This window comes from Athene noctua, chromosome 1, assembly GCF_965140245.1.
Source record: "Athene noctua chromosome 1, bAthNoc1.hap1.1, whole genome shotgun sequence".
NCBI classification, from domain to species: domain Eukaryota; kingdom Metazoa; phylum Chordata; class Aves; order Strigiformes; family Strigidae; genus Athene; species Athene noctua.
Genome location: NC_134037.1, coordinates 103272409 through 103298746, shown reverse-complemented (window position 1 = coordinate 103298746; position 26338 = coordinate 103272409). Strand labels below are relative to the sequence as shown.

General features: G+C 40.0%; 1 protein-coding gene across 2 annotated transcripts in view; it reads left to right on the top strand.

Annotated features, from left to right (window-relative positions):
* The window catches only part of KCNH1 (potassium voltage-gated channel subfamily H member 1), a 185857-nt gene that overhangs the window by 62892 nt on the left and 96627 nt on the right, over window positions 1-26338 (top strand). For both annotated transcript variants that reach the window (XR_012632917.1, XM_074897149.1), the window contains exon 8: window positions 24279-24478. Coding sequence is in view for 1 of the 2 variants with exons in the window: in XM_074897149.1 (XP_074753250.1) it covers window positions 24279-24478 (200 nt within the window). In the remaining variant the exon portion in view is untranslated. The remainder of the gene's footprint in view (window positions 1-24278; window positions 24479-26338) is intronic.

The window sequence follows — 26338 nt, the reverse complement described above, 5'->3', positions numbered from 1 at the left end:
ATAAGGATTAGTTGTGCTTGCCAGATCAGTGAGTTTTAATGCATTTGTATTTTAATGCAGTTTATAGCTTAAAGAAAGATTTTTCAGTTTATAAAAATAAGTAATGTTCTAGAAGATGCAGGTGTTGCTGTGGGTCATATGCGGTTTATTTCTTGGAGATGAGAACTCTGAAATATTCTAGATCTGGAGTTGCTATCTGAAGACATATCCTATCATAAGCATCAGCCTGATGGAAGAAACTCTGATCTCCTGAGAAAATATGGAATATATGTGAAAATGTCAGTATCCTTTTATCTGCAGTACAGCAGCTCTTGCTGCAACTGGTGTGAAAAATGTGGAAAGAGCCAAGTAACTTATTAATAGGTCCTAGTGCCTGGAAGGAAAGTAGAAAATTTATTCTTCTTACCAAAGGGTTTTGACAGCCAGTAGGGTCTATAATCCTAAGTGCCTTATGGTGAAGAATGAAATAGTTGAGGTATTAAAGCCTGACTGTTTTTACTTAACAGGAATTGAGAATGCTTTTTTCCTCCTTCTTTGAAATTAAACCAGTAACTGTACCAGGTGGTATGGAAATAAATATTTCTTGTCAAATAATAGGCAAGCCTTGCCCTGCCCTGTCACCATCTCAAAACCAAAAATGGGTCAGTGTTCAGAGGCCAAATTGAAGGAGAAAAAATTGGACTTAAGATAAAGAATTAACTTCCGTCTTTGAAATTGAATTTGAATGAGGTTTTCTTGTGAGTTTTCTGGTAAAAATCATGGAAAATAATGCCAGAGTTTTTGGATCATCCTGCTCCACAAAGATTGTAAACAGTCTCAGGGCTTCTAAGCAGTTCATAAAGTGAATTCTGAAAACTGTGAGCTTATTTATTACAGGTTCTATTGTTTTTTGACAGTTTGTACTTCTAGTACAACTTTTGTAAATATGAAGTAGCACACTTTATCCAATTTTGAGCCCACCCTATCTTAATTTTCTGTTTTCAAAGAGCTTCAATCCTTTCATACTCAGAGGGCAAATGAGTGGAATTCTACCTCCTAATGGTCGGGTCTACTGTGACACTTTATGTATGTGGTCCTGGACAGAGTGCATCCTTTTGTATCGCACATACAGGTTTGGCAGTGATTTTGTGTTGTTAGAAATAACCCAGTACCCACTGAGAATAGTTCATGGAAACATGCCTTAAATCTGATGTGGCCATTCTCCTATTTATAGTTCTCTTTCATATAATGGACCACCAGTTCCTTCCTCCTACTTTTCTCTCACTTCCCTGCATAAACCTTCATTTCTGGGCCTGTCACTGCTCTGAGCTTTGCCATCCCACACTAGTAGCTTCATCCTGTTGTGTTTGGTTTTTTTGTTTTGTTTGTTTGTTGGGTTTTTTGTGTTTGTTTTTTTTTTTTGTGTGTGTAGAGAGAGTTTCACAGGAAACAAGGAACTGGAAAAGATACTCAACTTGCCTTGTTCTGCCCCTTTGCTTTTAGAGAGGGAAGTTGTTACAAGCTGTAATTCCTAGAACTTCTTATTCCTTAAACATTTGTTGGACTTTAAGCTTCTCCATTCAGTTTGGTGCATTTCAGTGCAGAGGAAGGGGAAAGAAAGGTGATTTCCTGTATTGCAAAGATGCAAATAAGCGTTGATTTCTTGTTTCACTTTTGTTTTGAATATTTTTGATTCAACTTATTCTTTCTTCGTATGACTGTGCAATTTATAAAATCAATTTTATCAGAAACCAAGTATGCCAAAATGAAAATTTCTAGGAACTGGCTTTCTCACATTCCTTGCAAATAAGCTGACTGCAGGTTAATAATGAGGTAACAGCTACAGAATGTGGGAGGGAAGAATGAGCATTTCTGGAAGGGAGCCTTATTGCACATAAAGTTAGCAACCTCCTGTGAAAATCACAGAGGAATTACCAAATAGACAAATTACTTTGAGCAAACTACTGTGTCATGTAGGTGCCACACTGACTGTGGGCAGCTAAAAGGAGAAGATCTAGCTATGTGCCACCTTTGGCCTGTTATGCTGCTCTGATCTGCTCATGCAGAGAAAATAATGTCTGCTTTCAACCTTCCTGTATATAGTAAACTTAAGTGACAGAAATCTGTGCGAGAAGCTCTCTGGAAGAGGCACTGGGATCCAGTTGCTAGTGTCCTGTAGTGTGACACAGGGGAGCAGAGTCCTGTACCCAGCTGAGGTGTTAACCTGGGATGTTACTTCCATAACCTATTTTCCCTTCTTTGTCTTTCTTACATATTTAGACTTTTTACAGGCAGTGGGGAAGGACCTGCCTCTCAAAAGAGTATCAGTCTTAACTTGAGCTTGAAGTTCTGCTAAAATGAAAATAGATGTTATTACAAATACCTCCTACGATAGCACCTGTGTTGGTCTACCCACTAATCATGACCCATGAGGTCTCAGCTGGCTTCTGAACCATCCCCAGGCAGAGCTCCATGCATCCAGCTGACCTCTCAAATAAAGGGCAAGTCCCATTTCTTGCTCTCCCAGCCTGCCCTTCCTGAAGAGCCTGTATCCATCCATTGCAGGGCTTCAGTTGTGTGAACTATCCCACCACGTCTCCATGATCCCAGTGGAGTAATCTCCCTGTAACTGTACATAGTCTTTCCAGCTCCTCCTGTTCGTTCCTTATGCTGCCTGCGTTGGTCTAGGTGTTTGAGAGGCACCTGAGCATGCTGAATTCCCAGTACAGGCTGTGAATGGCACTGGAATATGCTGTCTTGACCATGAGGGGAGCTTTCTGGAAAAACAGGAAAAGGGGAGGGGCAGGTGGGTCAGATTTTGTTTTTTTTTCTCACTGGTATAAGAGAAGACCGCACACTCCTTGTGAAAACTACAACAGACAAATCAATCAAAGCTTTTCCACTTGTGTTTAGAAGTATGGGAACAAAAGTACCTGCAAGGCAGACATCTGTGTGACACTGCCAAGCATTTTCTGGGGTATGACGTGAAGCTGCCAAGTGGATGGATGCTTCAGTTTTCCAGTGATGGCATCAGAAGGTTGTCCTTTCAGGGCAGGACAGCTGACCATCTGCTTTTTGGGCTCATGCTGGTCTGTTAGTAAATGCACTGACAGGTGTGAGATGGAAGCCTGTAGCTACCGAGTTTCCCTTGCTGCTTTTGCTTTCATGCTGGGATGTGTGTGGGTGGACAAAAGGGGGAGCAGGTGTTGAGAGAGAGAAATAGAACCTATAGTTGAAACTATGGTTTCTTCTCTTTCCTTTCCAAACTCTTAAACTTATTTTTTGACTGCTTCCCAAAATAAACAGAATCTTACACAGTGCATGTTTAAGATGGTTGTTTCCTTGCACTAGTTACAGACCTGTAGTTCAGCAGATGAGCAGATTTCTCAGCTTCAGTCTTTGTGGCTGAAAGAGCATGGTTTGAAGCATGATGCTTTGAAGCAGACAAAGACATGAAAAGGGGATTTGAGATATTTATTTATGTGAGGAAGAGTACATGCTGTGGCATAAGGTAAGTATGGCCAGTTGACTGTGCTGGTTTTATCAGGTTTGATAAAAAGTATATGAGATTCTGATTGTGATTATGCCAATATGAAAGATATCTCCCTTCATGAGGGTGTAGTTCAGATCCAGAACGGAGTTCTCTTTTATTCATATGCAGACTTCAGTAGTACAGAAGGCTAGAGGGAAGACTACTGTTTTATAGGACCATTGTGTTGTATCATTGGGCAGGCAGACAGAAGAGAATGCTCCGAGACATTACCAATTTAGTTGAAATGGCAAATAAGATTCAGCAGGCAACTATAGCAGAAGGGTATGAATGATTCAGTACATGGAGTACTGGTACAATTGCAGGGGTCCACAGTGCAGTGAAATGGGCAGTTCAATAGTTCAGTGGCCAGTAAAATACTGTGACAGATAAGACATTCAGAGAAGGGGGGAAGATAAGAGAGCCTGAGGGCAACCACACTTTTCAACCTGTTCACCTTTGGTTTGGAAGGACAGCAATCTGCTGTGAAGCTTGTCTTTTGATGTATTGGGGGAGTAGCTGTGGTAGAACTGGTCAGGAACGGAACTAACTTTCTAGCTTTGCACACTCTGCACAAATATGCATAAATCAGTGTTGGTGACATGAATACTGTCCTCGTAGTAGTAGTAGTTCATCTGTTCTATAAGCCACTTCGTGGCTGTGTTCTCTCTTCAGCAGAGATTTAATATAAGATAGTGTCAGAAGTGGAGAGCAGTGGGGAAGAAATCGGAAAGCATTTGGTGGCTGCACATGAATGAGAAATGCTGTTTCCTGTAACCTTTTGATGTTGGATATTGTCAGATATCCTATACAATATGCAAATACAGCGTGCAGACCTGGTAGGGCTTGGGGCCAGGGTCTGTAGGTGCGGGCTTTAAGGTAACACTGTAGATGGCTGAAGAGTTTTATTAATTTTGGGGGTGTAAGAAGCTGTTTCCCAGAAAGTAGCAGTATGGGTGGCAAAAAAGAACGGGTTTAAATCTGAGACTGTGTTTCTGCATGTATGTTGCTTTCCTCCTGTAATTGCTATCTCTAACTTTATACTGCCAGAGAGTACTGCTTTATACATTTAAGATAAAACTATCTATTTTTGTTCCATTTTCTATGCAGCAATGCACAGAATGGTTGATAAGAAGTAATGTTTGCCTGAGGCTGCACAGCCAAATTCGCCACAGGTTGCTAACAGTAAAGTTTTGTCTTTCACTAGCTACACAGTAGTACTTTTGTTTTAACAGCTTTGGAGGACCTTGCTGTCAGTTGCTGGTTGCATGGTGGACCAAGTGCATTCCTGTAAAGCAGAGCTACTTTTCCGAACAACATGCTGTTTGAAATGCCCATTACTTGCAGATCATGTTAAATGCTACAGGATTGCTTGCTTCTCACAGTTTAACAGGCTGTAGATTCACCTAAGGTGAAAAAAGAGCACTTGCTGTAATTACAGCTGAGAAACAGCAAGTTTCCTCCACAGTCTCTGCTGAGCCCGTGTCCTGGGTGGATAGGGAAAGCAAGCTGCTCTTCTGTGCCTCAATGGTCAGGTCTTCTAGGAGAGAGAGGGCAGCACATAAATGTGCCAACTGAAGGAAATAATCAACCCACACTCCACAAAACCTGCTTACCCTAAGGATCGGATTTTACTTTAGCACAGATTTCTCCTCCACTGAAGTTTTCTGGGAGGAGTTTCAAAACCTGTGATCCTTCCCAGAGCTGCTGGTATTTTGAGAGCTTTTGCAGTAAAGGCAAGCAAAACTTCCTTCCTTAGAATTGTTGCATTTCTTCTGAGGTTGACTCAGAATCTCTGCTTGTCAATGCACTTACTCTTCCTCATACAACATTACTGGGGCAGATTTTCAAATTATGTCAGTTTTGAATGTTCAGACAAAAAATTGCCTGTTGACAGAATTGGAGACTATTTTGTGTGCTGTCACATCATTTTTCTGTTAGCTCTTGGCAAGTTATTTTGAACATCTTCATGGGTGCTTGATAATTTGTGTTTTAACTTCTGATTTTCCCCATTTGGTACATGGCAAACCTGACTGTATGTTGCTAAGCCTCTGATGCAAGATAGACCTATGAGTACCTCTAAAAACCAATGAACCTGGCCTTTAGAATGATAACTGTCTGTACCGGTGACCGGCTAGAAAACTGACCTTGGACAACAGGAGGTAAGACAAGCATGAGAGTATATTGTTTTTCAAGTTAATGATGTATATACCTAGATGTCAGTACCAGCTAAGGAGGATGTTTAACAGAAAATTTAGATGGGACTGTAGAAGTTAAAATGTGAATTAAAGACTTTGAGAAGCCTAGTAGCGTAGGCTAATTCTGCCAGCTTAAATCCCCTAGTTATTTGTGAAAACAACTGCACCTTCAATGCTGGTATTAATTTTTCTGGTCCTGTCAGGAAGGAGCTGCAACTTGCAGATAGGCAGTCTCTCTAGTGAGAGAGATGACTGCACCTTCCCAGTATCAGCTGATAAGCTTAGCACTGATATCTTGTAACAACAAAACTATACTGTGCTTCTGTATTCCTTGCATGATCTCTATGCTGTTTCTGTGTTGTATCATTGTGTAGTGAATACACTGGGTATGCTGTAATTCAGACTGTGGACATTAAAAATTACAATCAGACAAGTAAACAGAGCATAACAACTATGATCATCAATTCAAAACAGCTTGATTGGACCAGTGTCTTCCCATTAGAAAGGGAAGAAAACTCAACCCCAAAACAAAGAGCTTTTTTACTGATGGCTTTGTGCCTTCCACAGGCTGATGATGTGTTTTATGTTATTGCTTGTGTTCTGAGTCTTTCCTACCATTTCTGATTTTACTGCTATTATCTGTCTGCTGCCATCATGATAGTATTAGAAACAAAATGTAGCCACATCTATAATTAGGGTTGTCTACACATTTTCTTTCTATTTTCCATTTGACTCATGTTCCTAACTTTCTAAATCTTTCAATTTCCAAGTTGAGGTAATCAAAGTCAGCCATTTCTGAGAGCAAGGGTGGTGTTTGTCCATTTAACAAAGCAAAATTTTCCGCTTCAGAGCAGATACATAAGAACAGCAGGGTTGGAAATGGAAATTTAGAAGCAAGAGGGTACTCGTAAAGGAGAATTCTTAGAAAAAAACTGAGCCTCATTTCAAGAAAGATACCAACAATGTAAGGACATTTAATAGTGAGCCACTGGAAGATGCTGGCCTTGAAAGATGCACAAGATTATGCAATTACTGGGCTAGCCATATACATAGTTTCATGTCAGTGGAAATGCTGAATAGACATAAAAATTTTATGTATTGCTTTCTCTGGATGAGTCACAAGAGCATGAATCATGGAAACAACAGGGAGATACCTGACTTTAGTGTGACTCAGGAAAAAATGGACATGTTTAGCTCCTGAAAGCCACTGGTCTGAGGACAAGCTGACATACAGGCACCCTTTGGCTGCCAGTGCCTGCAGCCCAGCCTAGCAGGCTGACCACATCTGCATGCTTACAGGGAGTATGATACCAGATACCAGAGAGTGCTGTGTGTCCTTCATTTCAGACGCTGATTTTTAAATATGTGGGACTGGCAATTTGTGAGTTAATTGGTGATATCTGCATGCTGCAATTAACCTAATTATGGGTTTGATTGCATTAATTAAACTCTTGTCCTGGACACCGGCTGTTTTAACTATTTGACTTCAGGCTCCCCCTCAGTCGGGGTCATTCTGAAACCTGCTGTTTTGGGTTGGCAGAGTTGAGTGGTGAGTGTGTGACACGGACACAAGTGTGTTGGCACCAACACTGCACTGACTTTTTTCCCCTTAAGATTTCTCTTATTATAACCCTATTGTAAATGGCATCGATGAACTTCTATACTGCTGTTCTTTGGAAGCTCTTGAAAGTGTCACTTGTCTCCAAGGTGGTGGGAGAGTGCCTGTTGCACCAGATTATGCTATTTTGCCTTTTAGTGCATATGTGCACTTTGTGTTATGCTTATGGATGCTGTGCTGGGTGCACAGACCCTAAGAGAAAAACTAAGTCTTGTTTTGCTGCTATAACATTAATTTATTTTTTTTTTTTCTCCCATAGCTGTTTTGTACCACAGCTCGTTTTGGAGAGCTGTTGACTTGTAAAGGGTCAGGATCTGGGAGCTGAGTTATAATGAACTCCAATCAGCTTTTGTAGAACCAGCAGTGGCATAGCATGATAGGAAAGTGAAGGTACTGTTTCTGAGCTTTATGAGATAGCCATATTGAAATGAGCAGCAAATTTTGATGTTTCTGCTGTTTAGAAAGTCTGCAGAGATCTGGTGCAAATCAGTATGTGGATTTTCAGTGGAAAACAGTTTTTAAATTTACTTTAAGGTAGAAAAGAAATGTAGCATCTTTGACTTCTTGGAAGTAGATAATGACAGAGACTCACTGATTAAATCTTGCACTCTTCAATTCTGGTTGCTTCTCCTTTATCTTCTGCACAGAGATACTGCAGTGGCTATTGATTGTCATTGCAGAAGAGTCAGTGTAGTGTTCATCAGCTGAGGGGTCCATGGCTGATGCTCTTCTTGAAGTACCTATGAGGGAGAGACTCCTACAAGGATATTCTTCTCCTTTCCTTTCCCGCTCATTGTGTTGTCTAGTTGTTTCTTTGTGTGAAAGCTCCAGCCCTTGGACTGACTTTTTAGACAAGGCAACAGCAATTCAAACACACTACAAATGTTGGAGCCTCATGATAGACTGTAGCATTTGATGACATGGTGGTTTGTGTTAGTTCTTCTTGAACTGGATAGCCTTCATCCAGGGGTACTTTGGCAGTGACTTAGTGGGATAAGGAGGTGTGGACATGGGGAGGTGGTACTAGTTTCAGAAATGAGATGTGTTGCACATAAAGCCAATGCAAAGGGTTTCTGCCTAGAAGCTGAACATCAGAGAAGGTAGCTAGGTTCGGCTCAGCTGAGCACCTGTAATCCAACCACAGTTGTGTCCCCTCACAGCAATTAATTGCACATACAGCTGGGAAGGCTGGGCCAGATTGTGGCTTTCCTGAAAGCAAGGAGAAATATAGGTCTTCTGTATGAATTGTTAGCTGACAGAAAGCAATGAAGAGGTGTGGATGCTTTAGCAAGAAAAGACTGTAAGTCTGGTGGAGTGAGTCCTATGGCAACATGGATGCTGCTACACCTTTTCAGAATAACTCAGATCTTTTAAATTATAGTACTTAAGCACATATCTAGGACTGGTTTGTCCACAGCGTTGTACCATTTGTAATAATTTATACGCCTGTAAAAATGTCCATACTGATTTTTGTAGCATGTTTTCATCCAGTCTGTGCAGAATGGTCTAAATGACTGTAAATGCAGTGAAAAGGGAAACTGGGCAGTTCTATGCAAATGTTTATTAAATGTCATCATAGACTTTCCTGGTGCTGCACTGCTAGCTTAGCTTTTAATACTCGGGGAATGAGCAGGAAGAACTAATGCAGAAACTATGTTGTCTTAATGGTGGATTATTTGAATTGGTGACACACACAAAAAAGGAGGAATTTAGCTTGTGTGTGTAAAACAAGTATTTCTACTTGCTGAATACTTCAGTTTGCTGCTATTTTGGGGTTCTGGTCTTCTGGGGCACTCAGAAGCCCCGTGTCACTTGGCTTGATTCAGCTGAGGGTGCTCTGCAGCCTGAAGTATCAAGCCTCAGGTTAGAAAGATTGCTTTTCAGAACTGAGAAGCATTTTAAATTGATGGCACTTTTACAGTGAATACCTTTCCAGAAGACTGAACAGCAGCAAGCCTACAGAAGGCAATTCCTTTATACATTGCCTTATCCCTTGTGATTGCTGTGACAATTAAATAACTTCAGAGTAGAAAAAGTTTGAATGGCATTTGCCTTGAGCATTCTTGTGCAGTGCTTTTTTAATGAGCTCCCATACTTCCAGCTTGCAACTTCTAGTATTTAAAGCTTTCTCTGTGCTTTCACTCTCATTGTAATGTTGATGAAGTGGTTTTTTTAAAAAATACTTTTATTAGCAATTGTCCTTTTTGTAGAGTATGAAACCATGGATTAAAGCAAGTAAAGGTTTTACATTCATTGCAACTTAATTCTGTTCTAACTTTAGTCTAGCTGGAAGTCTATCAGGCAGTACAAGGGTAGTATAATACAGGAAGGAAAAAAACCCTGATAATGAACACTTGAAGATTCCAAAGTATTTTTTTAAACACTTAACAAAATATTTATAAATTTTCATGAAATTGCTGTGACAACACATTCCACTATCACACTGCTGTTGGAAACACTAAAGGACATTTCTCCCTTTCTAAGGCTTAGGGAAGAGGAGACTGTATGCAAGTACCAGCAGAGGGAGTCAGGACTGGGCATTAACTGCTGGACATTTTCAGATCATAGTGGTCATCACGTGGAAGGGGAGACATATTCTTAATGTGTGGGGTGAAGTATAAAAAGACTTGCATTAAGAATCTTCTGCCCTCTGTGTGATACACATAGGTGTTTTCTCTTGGATTTGGAGCATGAATAGAGTCCTGAGTATTTAGTTCAGGAGTCCTGATGGTGATTCCAGTCAAAAATGGTTTACTGAGTAACTTCCCTCTTCCCTGTGCCCTTCTCAGGCTACACGAATGTGAAGCATGTAATTGGGTAGTGTTTAGAACAATTCAGGATTTCACATCTCTGCCTTGTCAGTTGTAGAAGAATAAGGTCAAATAGGAAAGGCTCCTAGCAAAATAGAGCCACACAGCTGGGGAGGAAGATATTTCAAGAAGTTGGCTGCATGCTCAGAAGAACCAATATCTCCTCTCTTTCCAACTGTGGAGCGGTGATCTCTAGATGGATGGATGCTGACCCTGATGGCACAGTGGCGAGGAGAAATTGGGCAAGTGAAAATGCTGTGGAGAGATTTGTGGCTGTGCAGAAGCTCTTGGAGCTCTTTTCTGTCAGTCTGCAGAGTAGCACAAAGGACTTCATCCCTCCCTTTCACACCCTGCTTGTGGCAACCTGTTTACTTAGGCTTTGTGTGAAGGATACTGTTAGGACCAAACATTTTTGTTCTCTTTAGTGCCCTTTGTGATAATCTCTCTGGATTTGTTGTCTAGTTCCCTTGGCTTGTTCTAAAAGTGTTTATTCTTTCATCTTTCTGACTTATTGCCTAAGCTTTCAGCATTGAAAAAATGGAGAAAAGTAAATAAAAATATCATAGAGTTTTTGCTTTAAGATATAAAAAAATGAGCAATTTATTTTCATTAGCCTCTAGCAAAGACAGCATTCTCACTGTACTATTTGTTATTGCAGGCACTGTTTTTCTCTGGTCTGACTTGCACAGTCTGGAGTGTCTTGCATTGCAGTCACAATGCTGACACACTCTTCAAACAAAGCTTTAAGGGATGCTTGTTAGCTACAGCTCAGCCTACTACTGCTGCATTTCACTTATTGATCTTAGTAAATGTCGTCCTAACTCAAACAGTTTCTTCATTAAGCAGGCTTTGTACAATTTCTTTTTCCTGGGGAAATGGGGATTCACCCAGAGACAGTGTTTTTGTTTTCTCCTGGCAGCTGGTTACCAAATGTTCAGAGAGAATCGGTGCTTGTTAGCTTCTAGAAGCTGCAGAAGGTTCTGGAGACAGAAAATGGATGTTATGGCCTGCAAAGGAAATAAGCTGATAGGCAAAGGGCAAAGCAAAAGTGAAAAAAACCCTGCTGCTTATCTCATCAGTGCTGAAAAATACCACAAGTACGGTGCAGGAACCAGTGGGAGCTAGTGCATAGGGGAGAGGACCTGAGTTGGCAGGTTTGGGCTGAGTTCCCAGCTCTGTCACACACTCTCCCGTGTGACCTTATGCAAACTGCTTCGTGTCTCTGCTTTGCCTGCCTTGCCTCTCTAACTCTTCAGATCTTACTAGTACAGAATGTTTTTTACTGTGCTCTGTACATACCATACCACTGTGTAGCTATTCCCTCCCTCTGCAGTGCTACTGAAGTGTGTCTTTTTTACTTTGAGGGTATTGGCATCAGTAAAGGGAAGGTTGTACAGAAAACTGGACATTTAAATTCTCTCTGTAATTTTTACCAGTTTGGCTATCATCTGGTGCTTTGTGTTTCACATTCCTAACTTCACCTGCATTCCTCTTCTGCTCCTCCATCCCCCCTCTTACTTCTTTAGGCTTGCATCCTTTCTTCTCTACTGAGGCCAAGAAGGTCTGGCAGCCTCTTTGATGGGTCTGCTAAGCTGTTGATTTAAATTTTGCAGGCTCTGTGATGCAGAGAGACTGCTAAATCACTGCTCCCATGACAGGTTTCTGAAAGGCTGGAGGATGACGGAGTATTGAGTAGAAAATTGGAAGAGGTAAGAGAAAACAGGAGGGCAGAACTTCTGGAAGGGAGCATGAAGAGTAATTTTGGGGCAGGTAGATGACAAGAATTTGATGGGGGGAAATGGTTACAAGAAGGGTGTGTGTATGCATGTGTAGATAGAGAAAAGTGAGAGAGATGGTTATCCATCAGAGGGACATTCGTCAGAAGAAGTTGAAACCATGGTGACCAGATCCTGAATGCTCATCATCAGGAGTGCTACTTAGGGACAGCTTCAAAAAGTGTTTATCCAGAAAATCTAGCTGTGTGGTTTGCAGGTAGACTTTCTTCTTTTACTGCCCCCCCCAACAAACACAAACAAACTAAAAACCTAAAAAAACCCACCCCAACCCAACACTGAGGCTGTGCACTCTTCAAAGCATGTCAAGTGAGCTTGACAGAAAAATATTTTAATAGCCTGGTACTCATGTGCTGATTGATTACAGCAACAGATCAAAGATAAGTATTCCATCAAGAATCATTAATATCTGTCAGCCAGTAGTAGCTATATAATATCAAAAATTCGAGCTGTTAAACAGCATTCTATCCTTGCCTTGTTCCTAAGAGCAGTAAATGAATATTCATGGTAGAACACACAGTTTACAAACCGTTTTTCACTTCACATAACCTGCATGCTCACCTTTTAAAAGCTATTACCACAATTTTTTAAAAGCTAAAATGAGTTCCTGCATTTTTACTTCTTTATAATTTGATAACTTCAGTGCCTGTGAATGACTTGGAATATGTTTACCACAATTGTTTGCCCAATTCCTACTGTTAAGTCTCCAGTTACTGTATGAGCTGTAAGATCTTGTTGCCTCCATCAGTGGGAAGGAAGAATTTAAGATCTGGTAGATGCTGCTTAAGTGATACTGTATGTGGTAGAAGATTACAGAAGGCAAGTTCTTCAGTGCTTAAACAAGGCAAAGACGTGATAATTGCAAAAGCTTTTCTGGAAGTCCTCTGATGTGAAAGTTATCCCTGATCTGCAAGAATTATTAGGAAATGCTTCCTTAATGACTGCATTGGTGCTGCTGCAGGATTAGGCTAGATCCAGTGTTGTGTCAGCAGAGAGTGGGGATCTGAACTGTCAGGACTTTTCATTTTGAAATCCAAAGATTAGATTTAAGTTCAGGAGAAGTCATTGTTCTCATACTATGCGCCCTGTATCACAGTGATGAACCGCTTACCCTGAGGTTTGACTCCTGATGATACGCTAGGGCTAACTTAAACTGAAGTTCTGGCTATTTTTACCAATTGCTACAGCAACCTTCGATCTCTGTGGTTCCTAAGACTTTGTTGGTGCACACATTTGAACTAACTTGAACCAATCTTAGAAATTACCTTTTCCCTGGATCTTCTGGGAGTGTTAGAGTATTAGGTGTTCTCCACCTGCTGGGGCTGGCCAAGTAAAGCTTCCCAGAGCATGCCTGCCAGAGAATGTGTTACTCTGTGGAGAGAGCAGTGGGGTGTTTGTGGCTGGAGATGTCTGTCTCTCCCATTCAAATCAATTATTTCATGGTTAAAAGGCTCCAAGGATATGGAAATGTTGGGTTCGTATCCCTGCTGTATTTATGGAGACGGGAACAGGTCTAACAGTAAAAACTTTCTCCTCCTTTCTCTCTCAAAATACCCAGTCACCTCTAGGTGAAGGAACTCTACAGGAAAGTGGGAGACCTGAGTTCAGGTCTCTATTCCTGTACTGAGATTTGAAATGCAGGCCTTTTGTATCCCAGGTGTACATTGATTTCAGGGGAGTATAGTTGCAGTCTTCTCTAAATCATTCTTCCCTAAGCAAGGAAGAGCTTTGTGTGCCCGACTACTGGATGATGTTTGTAGCTGCAAATTATCAACAGAGGTATTTCATTACCTTTGAGAGTCCTCTGTACTTTCTGTTGGCCATCTTCAGCTTATTAGCATCTGCAAATGCCGTTCTTGTGTGTCTCACTGGTTCAGGCACTGCATAAGCAGCATAGTTCTCTAAAAGTGTCCCAGTGGGATATTACTACATCATTATTTCTGACTCTGTGTGTTTGTATATGTGCAGATATATTTGCATTTTGTGCTGTCTTGCTAGCAAACTCACCAAAGCACGAAGCGCAGCTACCTGGCATTTTTTAGATGCCAGATGATTTCTATGTAATGTTTACTTTAAAAAGAAATTAGGCAGTGTCTCTTATGCAATAACATCTACTCCTGAATATAATGGTGTATCTTTTTTAGAAGTTAGGTGTGGAACTCCCAGATGTATGCATGCTTTCCTTTACTGCTGCTTTTAGTCCTGCTCAGTTCTAATAAAACAGCAGAGTCAGGCTTGAAGACAAGCATCCAAGATTGGAGCCGTAGGAACAGTAATGATTACCCATTTCTGAAACTTGGGCTATAACCTTCTTCACTGCTCCAGAGAAAAGTGTTCTTCTCACATGCAGTCATCTATGGTTTCTCATTAAAAACCCAAACAATTAGATTCATGGAATACCAGGTTGGAAGGGACCTCAAGTATAATTTGGTCCAATCTTTCTTGGCAAAAGCACAGTCTGGATATGATGGCCCAGCACCCTGCACAGCTGAATCTTAAAAGTGTCCGGTGTTGGGGAATCTGCCATTTCTCTGAGGAGATTATTCCAGTGGCCAATTGTTCTCATTGTGAAAAATTTTCCCCTTATGTCAAATTGGAATCTCCCCAGGAGTAACTTTTACCCCTTAGCCCATTATCTTTTCCTTGTAAAAAGGGAGTTTTGTGGAATGGCTGGAAAACAATGGATATATTATGAGCGATCCAGACTGAATGGCCTTGCCATAACAACAGGCTGTAGCTGTTGTGAATAACAGAGTTTCCTTCTTTTCTCAAGGCTGAACAAACCCAATTCGCTCAGCCTCTCCTCACATGGCAGGCTTCCCAGTCTTTGATCATGTTTGTAACCCTCCTCTGGACTGTCTCCAGCCTGTCCACATCTTTTTTGTGTAGTGGGACCAAAACTGAACACAGTATTCCAGGTGTGGCCTGACAAGCACTGGGTAGAGTGGGATAACGACTTCTTTATCTCTGCTGGTGATGCCCTTGTTGGTGCAGCCCAGCATCCTGTTGGCTTTCGTTGCTGCTGCAGCACACTGCTCACTCATACTGAGCTTGTTCAACACCAGGACCCCCAGGTCCCTTTCCACAGAACTGCTCCCTAGCTGGGTACATCCCAGCCTGTGCTGCACTCCTGGATTATGTTTTCCCAGGTGCAAGACGTTCTATTTGTCCTTGTTGAACTTTGTAAGGTTCTTGTTAGCCCGCTCTTCCAGCCTATCCAGGTCTTCCTGGATGGATAGTTGTTTCTGTTATTTTTTGATAAGCCATATGCATTTTCACTAACCTGTCACTTCATTTGTCAGTAAAGCAGGCCCCCTAGAGAAGCCACTGTCTGAGAGCTTTTCCCATTTCCCATTCCTATACGTATTGTATGTACCTATTGATTTTGGTCTGCAAGCACATCTGTGATTAGTGTGTGGGAGGAGCATGACTCAAACCTAGTCATTCCAGTACAATTATTCTTTAATCACCTCAAATTAGACTTCATCTGTGAATGTCATCTTTATCTCAGACATCATTGGTTTACTCAACATAATTAAGAGCTTCAATGTTCGTATTTGTGTTATAAATACCATTAAATATTTGTAACTATTTAATGGCACCAGAAGTGGGAAGCTTTTGGACCAGTTTGTCTTTAGGTTTGTTTGGGAATTGTTTGAAAACAGTGTATAGAACATAGTCACATAACTTGCTTGTACTTGTTGCACCCAGAAGTAAAAGATGTACGTGTGCAAGATGGGATTGGCAGGTCACTCAGTGTCGGTTGAAGATCATCTTGCAGTCTTTCTGTGATTATTGAAGTAACAACACCCTGGGAGCCTGTCTTACCAAGGTTATTGCATCAGAAGCTTCAGATGGAGCTGTGGAGAAGCAAAGCAGTTATGTGGAGCACAGTTTAGTTAAGTGCAATAGCTTTAGGGGTTTGATTTTGCAGTAAAGTTGATCTGAACTGAGAATTAATTGTGGTCCTTAATTCTGGTATTCATTCATCCTGTCAGGTGCAGCTATGCTCTTAACCCTATCTGGCTGGTCTGTCGACTGAACAGGCTTGACACCTTCTTGGTGATTAACACAACCTCTCTCTGTGTAGCTATTGTATAGCTCACTGGCTGTTTTGCAGTGTGACTGGTTGGAGCAAAGTCAGCTTGAACAGTGCTAGTGAGTGTAAGCCAGGTAAGCTACAGAAGACCTAGGCTTTGTCTCAATTACAAAATTCTGGTTGTTTTAAGGGTTTCGTTTAACTAGTTTTTGGTTTGGGGACCATGCAGTTAATCCAGAGAAGTTACTACTGGAATCTGTGGGACAAGGAATGTACAATTTTTCCACCAGCTGGCTAGGTAAGGCCTGCTTTCTGCCACCCACCTCTGGTTCACTTCACAATGAAACCATAGTACCTTCATCCCACTCTGCTTTTATACTGGGATAATTTATAGACATTAAAATTTTACCTTTTCTTTTGTTCTTAGAGAAGACAGAGCCTAAAAAAAGACTGTGATGTACTTGCTACTTACACAGCAAAAGCTTTTGTAAATCAGCAGATTAAAGTTAGTGGTTAGAGAGCTGCTTTGTCTCAGTATTTCTTCTGACTCTGTCCTTAACTTTAATCACAATCATACTTGCTAACACCTGTGGAGTAGTGTTTAAAGCCTATGTTTAAGTGCATAGCTGAGTTGAGGTTTTAAGCCTAATGAGAAGTGAGACCACTGCAGCCTCAGGGGAGGCCTTGGGTCCTTCCTCCTTCTAGTCTTACTGGTGGATTCAGATCTGAACATACTGAGCAAGAAACGTAGCCAGCTAGCAACTTCTCACATGGGTGCTCTGGTGGGAATAGAGGGAATCTACCGGAATCCATATATTGCTGGAACAAAGGATTACTCTAAATATCTCACTCGAATATAAGGTACCTTAATTAAATAAAGTCTGAAGCGATGACCAAAAGGAATCACAATGGAGAATGCTGCTTGGGCAGTTGTCAGCAAGTGGCTTCAGCTATCAAACTCTTGTGTTGCATCAAGAATGGGGTTAAGTGCCAGCAGTAGAGAGCCCAGCAGAACATGTGGCAGCATTGTAGGGAAAGGGCAGAAAGTTTGGATCAAAGATGATCTCCTTGAACCTTTCCGGGTTTCCCTCCTGCAAGGCTTTGTGGAAGACATTATACAAATCATAGAAGAAACAGGATAAAAAGAGGAACTATACAAAATATGTATGTATGTAGTCTCACGTGAAAAGATAACAACTTTTCCTTTTGAATCCCTCCTTCCTTCAGTCTTTTTCTAAATGTTTTTTTATGTGTAGCTCTATTTCAGTAATAGATTTAGAAAAAGTGAGAGTGCTTCTAATTGGGGGTAACTATTTCAGGTAAGTTGAGGGTAGATAAAAAAAACTAGCTTTCAAAGCAAAAGGCTTCATATTGGTGTAAGTCAGTAAAAACCTAGAAGCAGTATCTGGAGATTTAATTTTAACCAAGGAATTGAAAATGGCCATGCATTACCCTGTATAAATTGTAGAAGAAAAATGATGCCCTTAAATGGTTCAGTTGTCATTTAAATGGTGATCTGTTCATTAGTGCTGGGAAATGAAATGGAAATCCATTTCAATTTTCTAGACAATTTAAATTTTATTGTCCATAAAATTCTACAAAACAGTAAAATAGTGTAATTTCTTGCAAATTGCAGAGGATTTAATCAGATTTTGCCATTTTAATAATTCTCGTCATGGTAAAACCTGCTAGTGAACACATTGGCTTAAGTCATCCCTTGTTGATAAAAGTATTCCACTGGTGAGTCTGGCCTTGTGTGTTTGGAATACAGATGGTTTTTGCAGCTGTGATCTGTTTGTACAGTTAGTTTCCTCTTGATAATCAAATTGGCTTAGTCTAGAACAAAGCTTAGCATTCACTGAAGTAGACATGCTTAAAACGTAGAGCATCATCAAGATCCTGCTCCACATTTAAAACCCTTTATGACCCCCCTTAAGATGTTCTGATAAAAATCTTGTTCTGCACTGGAATTGTAGTTGTTTTAACTAGTTCTGGCCATTCTGTCTTACCTTATCAGAGATGAACCTATCTTGTGGGGGATAAAACATGGAGAGGTAACTGGAAAGTGCCATTTCTGTGGCATTATCTTACTTTTTCTCTAGTCTTACCTTTGAGTAATCATGCTGATGTTTCCCCTTGCAAATCTTCTTGCAGGCAGCTCTTGCTGTCTCATATTGCTGTATTCTGACTGAAATAAAATTTGAATCTGCAAGGAGCTTTCTGTGGACTCACTGATTAAACTGTAATGGTTCTCTGAAAGTCTTTTCGGTATCAAGGGCTAAGGCCCTAGTTTCAGTTAATTACTAGGCATTACTGTGTTTGCAGTTAGTTATGGCTATCTGGCAGGTTTAAGAATTTACCTGTAAATTGAGGCAGAACATATATCTTCGTATCGGGTTTATGATGCGTCTTTGGATGTAAAATGTTGGGACTAACCAGTCCGTGGAAGTACAGGGCCTTGCGGAAATATTGAGGCCTTCAGATAATTTAAGTGAGAAGTCAGGTGAACTCATTGGTCTGCAAGCGCTGTTTGTTTATAGAATAAGAACATGCAGCTCTATTTTCCTGAAGGTGAGAAAACCTTGTGGTTAGGGATTGCAAAATCTAGCAGCTTGAAGTCTCTGTATCTAGGATGATCTTCTCTTTAGTTCCTTTCAGTATCATGCTTGTGTTGTCTTCTGTTGTTTTCCCTTTACAGCACAAATACAATGTACAACCAGACTCTTATTCCTTAATTTTGCAACCAAGAGTTTTCTTGCAGGGCTGATGCTGAAGTTTGTTTTATTGGCTTTTATTCACTTTTGTTCTGATTGTTCCTCTGATCATTTCTGTTCTCTGTTTTTTCCCATGCTGTTTATCTCAGCTCAGACATGCTGAAGGCAAAAGCAAAACCTGTTAGAGATTTGTGCTGCCCAGGATGCCCAGGCTCCTGAAATTCTGTGAGCCAAAACACCTGTGATTCCTGCTACCAGATCAAATAAAAATAAAAAACCCTCAGTTTTGAAGCATCTGTAGAGATGCTGGTGTTCAGCATCTTTGGAAGGTTTGGTGTTTTACCAATGCTTACCTCTCTTCTTCCATATTAAGCCTTAAACTGGCAAAATCTAAGTGGTTTCAAGTCCCTGAGATAACAGGAGGTTATTTGCCTGTGGGTCTGTGCTGCTATATTAGCAGTCTGCTTTATTTTGCAGAGTTAGGAAAGGGTGTGAGTAGAGAAGCAGTGGGAGTTCTTTGTAGTGTTGGTTCCATAGCTGTTCTTAACTCTTCCCATTCTGCCCTTACACACTGCAGACAGCCTATTTTAAGGTGCACAGATGTTTCTACTACTCTAGTTCTTGGTAGTTGCTTAAGTGGCTTCTTAGAACAGCTGTTCCCTTGTTTATGTCTCTGACTTTCATTTCATTGCAGTTCTTGTTTTGTTGGTGGTGGGAAGAGGAAAAAACCCCCATGTTTCTGCTCTGTTCTTTAGACCTTGTCACCTGTGTCCTCACTAGTGCCCTGTTCTGCAGGAGAGACATTTCCGTTGTAGCTGGAGCCCAGTGTGGTCCTTCTATGTCCCATCTGTCGTCAGCAGGGTGATTTCAGCAAATCTGATGATGAGTGTGGGAAGATTTGCAGTAGGATTTGACTAAGAGTTTAATAAAATTTGCCTCTGGTCTCTTCTTTCATCCTGGAAGTCAAGTGGTTCTGCCACATAGCTTGATGCGCATGTCCCTCATGGCCTATTCAGGCTTTCTGCTTTGCTCTTTGCCACTGAATTGATTTTCAGACTTGCTCAATGGATAGTACTGTGCCAGTTCTTTGATCTTTGCCATTGTTACTGCCTTGCTTTTGCTTGTTTAAGCTGAGGTGCAAATTACAAACTGGTGGAGTGTGAAAGAGGAGGGATGTGGAGCAGTGTATCAGTTCACTCTGGAAGAATAGAGAGCCGTGGGAAGAGCAGGATCTAACAGTCACCAGAACAGCCAGGAGGAGAGCTCCTCTGGGAATTTACTTTCACTTAAAAAAAATTTTTTTTCCCCAAATTGTGGAATTCAGGAATTGATGTACTTACTAGGAAGATAGTAGCAGTTGAATTTGTTTTATACCATGTGAAAACGTTATATAAATATATTTTGCAAATTCATAAAGTGCATAATATTGACCTGTTATGGCTAAATTGTTTACATTTATTCTTTACGAGCTAAATAAAATCATATCTCTATACGTTGTATTAATAAAAAATAAAAGGTAGATAAAAGTTTACAAATAGGAAACTTTATAATATTCAAAGCTTCCTAAGAAATAGGAAATTAAGCAGCTCTACATCTGCATTGATAGAAAATGGGGCAACCTATTTAAATTCTGTACTATTCTAAAAGATTATATAGATACTTGTTAAGTAAATATTACTTTAGATGCTTTGGTTTCAAGTTGCAAGACTACAAATAACAATTCTATCAACCCTAGTTCTGTAAACAAGTTGTTGATAGATACCTGTTCAATTTGGTATTTGCTTGCAAACTATAATTAACAGTTCAGTGTTTTTCCTTTTAACTGCATGCTCTCTAACCATAAGTAAGCATAATTACCACTAATCAAGACCCTTAATCTCAAGCAATTATAAGATCTTGCATTGTTTTAATTGCACATTTGAAACCAGTGTATTTTTCTGATATAATTGTTATAATCCATACTATTATTAATTTCTACTTTTCTTTTTATCTGATCAATGTTAATTTTGTGTGACCTCACAACGTGTTATCTGAAGAATGACTTTGAGGCATGCAATTTTTGTGGTTAATTTACAGTTAAGGTTTGTCTTCAGTGAGAAGTGATATAATGCAACAGGTTTTCAAGGCTGTGCTTTCTCTCAGCCATCTATGAACTCAGTCATTACTGGTAAACTATGAACTTGTTACTAAAACAGAAGTGCAATTATACATTTAAATCATCTACATTTGTAAATCCAGGTACTTGCTCTTTGAATAGCATTTAGGTTAGCACAGTCTACTCCTTTAGTATGTAAAAGGAGTTTGTTTGTTTTTTAATTAAGTGGAACTTACATGACTGACATGAACTGACAGACAGACTTTCTGGATCAGCTTTCCAAAAAGTGAAAATGAAGTCAGTTAAGTTTTAGAAAGCACTGCAGGTCTTGAGGGCAAGACCTAAGAGGTTTTTCACTAGTTGATGTTGGTCTCACTTGTTGCTGTATAGTTCTTATGCACACATTTTGTATGCAAGGGCTTTGGATGAGTGCATTTTGAACAAATAATCATCAATCTGATGATTCATCTCAGGAACCGCATGCAGCACTTGCATCTGTAATTGGGGTAATTGCAAAGCTCTCATTCTTACAGATAGAAATTCTTCCTCTTATAATTCTAAAATCAGATCCCACATCTTCTACTGTGGTAGCTGAGACCTATACTGACTTGTATTTATTTCTCTATTCTTATTTGTTACATCATTAAAAGTAGCAGATGATTTGGTAACCTTTCCAACCTGTGTCTGACCTTCATGATTCACTTGTGCGGGTAATTGGCTATTGAAATTACTATGCTTTTATCTTTGACGTTATTTAAACACTGCTTTAAATGGGGTGGCACAGACTGCATTGTAAACGGGTAGCCACATTGTCGGGGACAATATGTTTTATCTTTTGTCAGAAAAGAATATTAATGGGGGGGGGGGCTCCATCTTTTCTGAGGGATCTTGACATTCATGGAGAGGAGGTGTTAAGAGATTTTGCTCTGTCTTAAATTGCCCAACTTTCTTCCTGTAGCAGAGTGTGTTTTTGAAATCTTTTTGGGACTGCAGTGTACTGCAGTGGGTTCGTTTCATCAGTCCTTTGAAAAGAAGGAAAAGCACACAGCTAGCTATTTCTATGCAGGTCAATGTTTAATATGCTAATGTATCTACCCAATATTAGGCTGCAAAAATCCTTGGCTTTAACGTGTCTTTAATGGTAATAAAGTGGTTAGCTAATGATAAAATAAGGATTGTAAATTTGGGATTTTTTTTTTTTTAAATAGAAAATTAATTGGGCAGGAATAATTTTTCTTGCCAAGATAATTGTCATACTGGAGCATAGTAGCTGTAATTTGCGGTGGAAACTGCTCTAGGACTGCTTACCTCATAATAATCAAAATGAAGAACCAAATTCCTGTTTTTTCTGTAGGCTTTATGTAGCTGGACAGTAATGGGAGAGAGTGAGGATTCCATTTTACCTTTGCTGGCATAGAGCTATACATCCCAAGATACTGAGCCCCCAGGTCTCGCTGTTCACCAGGGAGGAAGATATAGTCGTATACAGACATGTTTGGTTGCCTGGAAATCTACAGATAAGAATTTGATGGTGACCCTCTTCCTAATCTGCCTCCTATTTTCAGCTCTATATTGGCTGGCAGAAGAATGTTGTTTGTGGATGCCTTGTGCTGCTGCAGTGTCCTGCCAGTGGGACTTTGCAGTTTTGAAGGTCCTGGGTTCGTTTTCTCTTGGGGAACTTGGTAAAAATCCATGTAAGTAGGGCCTACAGTAGCAGTGTTGTAGGGCTGTGTTTACATCTGCATAACAGAGCAAAATGGGACATAGTTAGGGAAAGGTAATGCTGTTCAAATACAAAATATTCATGGATTAAGGAGCATTTATAGTAAATTTGTTTTTTAAAGCATTTCTTCATTCTTCAGTACTCATTGCATCAGACTTCGCAATATGGTTTAGCTCAGGCATGATTTAAGGTTAAACTGAGAAATAATCTATAAATTTCTGGTCACTGTATCCCTATTCATACTCTTTACTTTTTTTAAACTGAGTTTGCACTTCTTTTTTTTTTATGCCCATCTGTACAGAGGGGTAGTTGGAAGAGGGGAGAGCTGGTCTCTACAGGAACTCATAAAAAGAAAAGTCGTACAGCATCAAGAAGGAATTCTGTAGAGAATCAGCAGTGTAAAGGCCTTGAGCAAGTCTAAATTTAACTTTAATCTTTCGATGAAAATTTTTTTGTTGGTCATAAAACCCTAAAGCATCTTAGTTGGCTAAAGGATATCTGCCTGTAACACTGACCTGAATAAATAGCTGAGTTCTGAAAGGAATGAATGGGATGAGGAAATTTTTAATTTTTTTTTTTTAAGGAGACTGTGAGGGAGGAAATATACAGCAAAAAGGGCAAAATATTCTCTTGTTTTTTATAAATATGACTTCTCATTTATTTTTACCTTGAGTGGAAAAGGTATGATACTGACAATTTGGTGCCTGTTTTGGGGGACAGGAAATGGTAAAGAGGAAGAACTTCCTCAGCAAGCCAGTGCACTTACTGGTGGTTATTGCTGCATCTGCCGTCTGACTGTTCCTGTCCCTCTACAGCCAGCCTTTCACATATCACTGACCTGATTCACAACATAGGAAAGCTCCCCTTAAGGCTTCCTGTCTTTCTCTTTCGGTCAGAGCTGGATTGGCTGGAAGAGCCTTGGCTCCAGACTCTGCAAGCCATCAAAACATGACCATTGAGACTGCCACCAGCCTGCTGTTCTGTCTTGGGCTTCAGCAGGCGGATCTTCTCAAGTCCCATGTGTTTTCGTCTGCTTCCCTTCACACCTGGAAATACTGCCTTTTTTCTTTCTCATGTTTATTCTTAAACCCATCTTGATGAACCAGCTGGCTTCGTAACGGTGTTGAATGGAGTCAGAAGGGCTGTGCATCAGTCTGCCTTTGAGGGCTCTAGCTCTTGCCTCAGGCCTTGCTGTTCTTCTGCCTGAAGATTATAAAACATAATGTGAGGTTTTATGTATTATTAAACTTACAACTATAAATCACTGACCCATGGTAGCTGTTTATTACATATTCTATCTTCTGCTTTGATGCATTGTTGTTGTCACAGAGGTGGGTAATGATGACTCGGCTTACTACCGTGGTAATGCACTTAAAGCTTGGAAATCTGTCACTGATGGCATTTCAACACAGGCGCCATAAACCAGAGATGAAATTTTAAAGTATTTGCTGTCAAGCTATTTGTCTTAAAATTCTTGTGTCTTCTATTGTGGTTTCATACGGTTTTGGATACTACTGAATTGTTTGATGGACAAAGACAAATAATTGTGTTTCAGGAACTCTATGCTGCAGAACTTGGCATTGCAAAAGTAGATGGTGGTCCTCAATTTGCGGTGCTGAAGGTGATCGATAAAATGCTTGTGTTCAGTGGGCCTTCTTAACAAAGCAATGACATTGCAAGCATTTCTATGGGTCTAGCATTTCCAGTCTTAAAGTGTAGTGGAACACAGACTGATCATCACCACTTATTATATATCTCTTGTTTTTCATATTTTTTACAGCCCTTCTGTATGCAACAATTTTTGGTAATGTGACAACCATATTTCAGCAAATGTATGCTAATACAAACAGATATCATGAAATGCTGAACAGTGTCCGGGACTTTCTAAAGCTCTATCAGGTCCCTAAAGGACTGAGTGAACGTGTGATGGATTACATCGTTTCCACCTGGTCAATGTCCAGAGGAATAGATACTGAAAAGGTAAGTAAATTAAACTGCAAGGAAAGAAGTCACATCCTGAAAGTATTTCATTAAAATAAACAGGAGGTACTTTCTTAGTAAAAACGACAAATGTTCTTTAAATAGTTCCAAGTAGTAGCTTCCCTTAATTTTCAACTTTCAAATACAGTTTTTCAGCTATTCTGTCATACTGACATGTGTTAGTGGTAAAAGTATGTAAGTTTTGCTGGTGATATGGCATAAAATAGTATAAAAAATGATGAACGGAAGAGCTTGGCTTTCAGTAAACAAAGAAGATAACTAAGTAAAAAGTTCCAAGTTTTAACACAACCTTGGAACTTCTACAAATGAGGTTTTTTCAGCGTTTCTGTTGTGTGAGGTTGTTTGCAACTCTGTGGGTCTGAATACAAAGTAACATTTTTTTGTCTTTGTAGAATTTGAATGTTATATTATGTGTGAAGGTTAAAGATATTAATGAAAGCTGCAAGTCATTACTGTAACCATAACGTGTTGTTTGAAAACTGCCTTATGTGAGGCAAATGTTATCATCCTAATTCACTGATATTACAAGTAAATTCCCATCATGTCTTTTAAAATAACAAATGTACAAAAGCAACTACTTGCTGCTTTCATATTAGTTGCCAGCTTTCATGGAGATAGAAGTTTTTTCTTCTGCTTGTAAAGAGATGTGATTTGTGTAGTGGTTCATTCAGGAAATCATACCAGTGCTCTGGTCACCAGCCTTCTTGGCAGCTTAATTTAGTATTCTAAACTGTAGATGATGCAGTTAAAGAGCAACCAATCTCATTTCTGTCCAGCTGTTAAAGCATCGTTATGAAAGAGTAGAACAGATGTGGCATTGCACTGGGCTGTCTGGAGACCAATGGGTACACAGGGTACTGTTTGCTTTTCTAAATGGTCTTCAGCATATCTGCCGTTTAGATCTCAGACCATGATTCTGGGAAGCACTGTCCATCATACTAGCTTTCAGAAAGAAATGGTATTTTAGCACTGTCTAGTGCTGATTAGAAGGTGCTCAGCCTGTTTTCTCACAGAATATCTTTGTGGGTCGTTATGCATTTGAGGTAGGTACATTTGGGGGAGGTGGCGAGACAACATCTGAGGATACACAGTGTAATGAATGCTGTTGCTTTCATTCACCCCCTAGTACAAGCTCCTCTCATCATTTTCACAAAGCAACAAGAAAAAAATGCTATGTAAAACATGTTTGTTTTAGCTTATCTTCAAAGTTCATTCTTGGCTTTCTCTGATAAGGAGAGAAATGCTTTAAAAATGCCTTTGGAGACAGCAGGATAACCAAACTAAGCACAACTCACTGTAGCCTTTGAGAATTATCTTAATAAACAAGAAAAAAAAAAAGTCTCCAATTATCAGGACATCAAAGAGCTTAATATGGTGTTATCAATAACTGGTGTGTTCATAGCTGAACTGCCAGTAGTGGTGACTGTAAAACCAAGAAATCAACTTTCATCTGCACAGCAAATGATAGCAGATATAAGACCGACTAATGGCAGTGCCAATCCATAAACTCAGGTCTAAGCTCTGTTGGTTTGATGCCTGTGTATAACTTCAAGGATGTCATGCAATGAATAAAACACGTGTTACTCCTGTGACAGAACAGTGGAAGTTGTGCTGCTGTGTGTAATGCCATGCAGTTTTCTACAGATGAAGCAGATATTTAAAGATGAACTTAGCACAGAATCAATCTTCTCACTGTTTTGTAGGGCACAAATTTGTCAGTTCAGTGTTAACTGCAGGCATGCCAAGGAGTGAATAATCAGCTAAAAGCAAAGTCTGTAAGTCTAGAAAATGCCAGTATAATAAAATTTAACCAAGAGCTGCTGAAAGATTCTAAAATTA